Raw genomic sequence first — 3,520 nt, 5'->3', positions numbered from 1 at the left:
CATGAACCCAAGGTCCCGGTTGAGGCCATCCCCAGTGGTACAAACTTGGCTATCAGCCTCTGCTCAGCCACTTTGTGCTGTTGCCCGTCCTGAAGTCCACCTTGGAGTACAGTCACCCGAAGGTCCGAAGTCAAATGTCCTGGACGGCTGAAGTGTTCTCTGACTGGGAGGGAACACTTCTGTTTGTTGATTGTTGTGCAGTGTCCATTCATTCGCTGACGTAGCCTCTCCACTGTACAATGTACCAATGTACGATCACACATACACTCCCACACTCTCACAAGTCCCCTCACAGACTTATACTCCTTTACACTCACACACATACACGCACTTTCTCACAGACACTCATAATCCCCTGCCCCCCCCACCCCACACACATGCGTCCGCATGCGCACACAAGTTTGTGGGGTGAATTTGTACTTGCAGAATTACATTTTATTTTGCTCAAAAACTGCATGAATCCAGGTAAGATTCTGTAAATCCATTTTTTAGATTAGAGTCAGTCTGAATATTGTGGCACAGACAGTCTCACACAGGGCACCTCACACCTTCAATGCATTATCATGGACCAACATGACACCAATTGTTGAAGTTCACTTGAGAATGTAACTTTAAAAATGTTTTGCAATTTATATATGAAAGAATTGAAAAACCAACATGGTCATTCTAAAAGATGAAAGACTTGACAAACAATCCATGTCTTTTTCAATTTTAATTTCAGTTACATGACCTTTGCTATAGATTCTGTGTCTTACGAGCTTATACTCCACAACCACCTGATGAAGGAGCAGCGCTCCAAAAGCTAGTGGTTCCAAATAAACCTTTGGACTATAACCTGGTGTTGTTTGATTTTTAACTTTGTACACCCCAATCCAACACCGGCATCTCCAAATCATGATTGTAACCAGTCACCTTGATGTTAGTAAAACATAACGCCGAGGTGCTGGTGGACAAAGCTTTCAGAGCACTGCTCCTTTGTCAAGTGAAGTCATTTAATGAAGGAGCAGCATTGCGAAAACTTGTGATTTTAAATAAATCTGTTGGATATAACCTAGTGTTGTGTAATTTCTGACTTAATAAAACCAGATTGATTGGCAAGCCAAAAACAGATGATCCGTTGCAGTGTTTCAGATCAGAGGAAATGTGATTTGGCAAGTAGCTAATCTCCCTCACACTCAGTTCCTACACATTCAGCACCAATACCTTCATGAGTCAGTGGAACTGTCGACCTGTCTTCTGGGAGATGCAGTCATTCACTGGACAACAACTCCACAAAGACAAAAACAGAAATTGCTGGAAAAGCTCAACGGGTTTGGCAGCATCTTTAGAAAGAGAAATCAGAGTTAATGTTTCAGGTCCAGTGACCTTTCCTCAGAACTTCCAGTCACCTGACCCGAAACGTTAACTCTGATTTCTCTGCACAGATGCTGCCAGACCTGCTGAGCTTTTTCAGCAAGTTCTGTTTTTGTTTCTGACTTACAACATCTGCAGTTCTTTCCGTTTCTAAACTCCACAAGAAGACTGTCATATACTTGAAAAGTGAGGAAGAGGGAGCAATTTGGGGTTTGAAGCATCCAAGCACTTGAGCCTGTTTAATCCTTGTCTCTTCCTGACACATGTTACAGCAAGAAGCACTGGTCAAAGATCAGGGTCAGGAACAACACTCATCCCCAATCTCTGGACTGTGATCTGGACCAGAGTGTGATTTTATCACGGCCTAAGCCTATCCAGTAGAATTCTTTGGGTTATCATCTTCTACAGGAGAAAGGCCACAGTGTTATTCAAATTAACATAACGATCTTTAAAAGAAACAACCCAATTCCTAATGCTCCCAAAAAGCTGCTCATATAAAACAGCAAACTCCTCACATCTTTTTACTACCAAACCCTGCTACTCCTACACCACCCCCATCCCTGTTTTATCTTGTTCTCCCCAGATGTGTGGCTAAATATTCAAATTTGAATGACAGAGGGTGGAAAGAGTTTAAACGGGCCAATTGTAGCCAAAGGACAAACAAACCCAATCTTGTCCAAAACTGAGAATCATGCAGCCACTAAAAATAGAAATTGCTGGAGCACCTCAGTGTGTCAGATATCATCTGTGGAGAGATAATTAGAGTTAATGTTGAGTCCAATGTGACTTCTTCAGAACAAGACTCGAAATGTTAAACTCTGTTTCTCTCTCCACAGACGCTGACAAACCTGCTGTGATTTTCCAGCAACTTCTATTTTTGTTACAGACATTCCTGATTCTGATCCGCTCCCAGTGAGGGCAGCACGGCCAATCCTGACCACCTCCCCCACCCCCACCCCCACCCAAAGAGGGCAGCAAGGCCAATCGTAATCGTAATATGCACACGTGACCTTGGGGCAGGCGGGGAGAACTGGACAACATTCAAGAGCAGAAACTTTTTTGACTGAATGTTTGCTCCCTTAGTGCAGAGTCATGAGTGAAGTCACTTATGGTGTTCCCCCTCCAAAGGCCACTCTAATAAATCAATTAATTCAACTTGGATCACATTTCATATAGACTTCATTAAAAAAAACTTTCTAAATACTAAACGTTTTGTGTGTGCATATGAGCAACACATTATATATGGGTGTATATACTGTACCTACATATTACACACATGTATAATATACACATGCATATACACACACACACACACACCTCCAACAATTTTGTTTTCAGTACAAATATAATCACAAAAGAATTGTTGGAGAAACAGATGTGGAAAATTAATGCCATGATATCCTTTGACTTTCAAAACAAGATCAAAGCACAGACATCACCAAGGGTTGAAGCCAGCATACAGCTTAGGCAGACTTCTGCGTCTGTCCACATGCACCCTGCCCCGTCCCATTCCACTCCAAACCAAGCTAAAGCGTCACGGCTAAAACTGGAGCAATGACAAAACCAGACGCGTTTAGAACAAAATGTCAATGCTGACTTCGTCCTCCAAGGGACAGGTAGAAGAATGATTTCAGGTCTTTACAAAACTGTCACAACAGTGTTAAATTTTGGCTGGGTTTGGTTTGTTATGGGTCCACAGCGTGCAAATCGCTTTGAATTGTGTAAAAGATAATCCTTAGGCCATCGGTAATTTCACATTGATTTAGAAAATGTTCCATCCAATCTTTCTGAATAAAACAGGGGTGAAGGGTGAGGGGAGAAAATAAATAAATATGGCGCTCAGTTTCCTTTTTAAATAGATGCCGCTTCTCTCAGTCCTAGATATGAAGGGTTAATCGTTCTGGGCCAGCTTGTTGCTGTGTGTGGTCTCCAGGCTGCTCACCTGAAGCTCAGTCAGGCTGCCAGTGCATGACTGCTGCCCAATGACTGCCATCTGTAAAATAAAAAGGGGCAAACAGTCAGAGCCTGCTCACAGTGGATACTACTTCCCAATTCCCACAACCCACCTCACCCCCATCCCTCACTCACAGTGGACACTACTTCCCAATCCCCACAACCCACCTCACCCCACGCCCTTGCTCACAGTGGACACTACTTCCCAATTCCC

General features: G+C 43.2%; 1 protein-coding gene across 6 annotated transcripts in view; it reads right to left on the bottom strand.

The window, feature by feature from the left end:
- Positions 1-2,167: 2,167 nt before the first annotated feature.
- LOC122548552 (serum response factor-like) overlaps positions 2,168-3,520 on the bottom strand; it is a 109,565-nt gene continuing 108,212 nt past the window's right edge. For 5 of the 6 annotated variants that reach the window (XM_043687354.1, XM_043687350.1, XM_043687348.1 and 2 more), the window contains one exon: positions 2,168-3,346. In XM_043687354.1, coding sequence (XP_043543289.1) covers positions 3,307-3,346 — 40 coding nt within the window. In that variant the 3' untranslated portion in view covers positions 2,168-3,306. The remainder of the gene's footprint in view (positions 3,347-3,520) is intronic. The other variant, XM_043687352.1, reaches the window with a different exon arrangement.

This window comes from Chiloscyllium plagiosum, chromosome 3 (genome assembly GCF_004010195.1).
Source record: "Chiloscyllium plagiosum isolate BGI_BamShark_2017 chromosome 3, ASM401019v2, whole genome shotgun sequence".
Taxonomy (NCBI): Eukaryota; Metazoa; Chordata; class Chondrichthyes; order Orectolobiformes; family Hemiscylliidae; genus Chiloscyllium; species Chiloscyllium plagiosum.
This window is presented reverse-complemented; position numbering and strand designations above follow the sequence as displayed.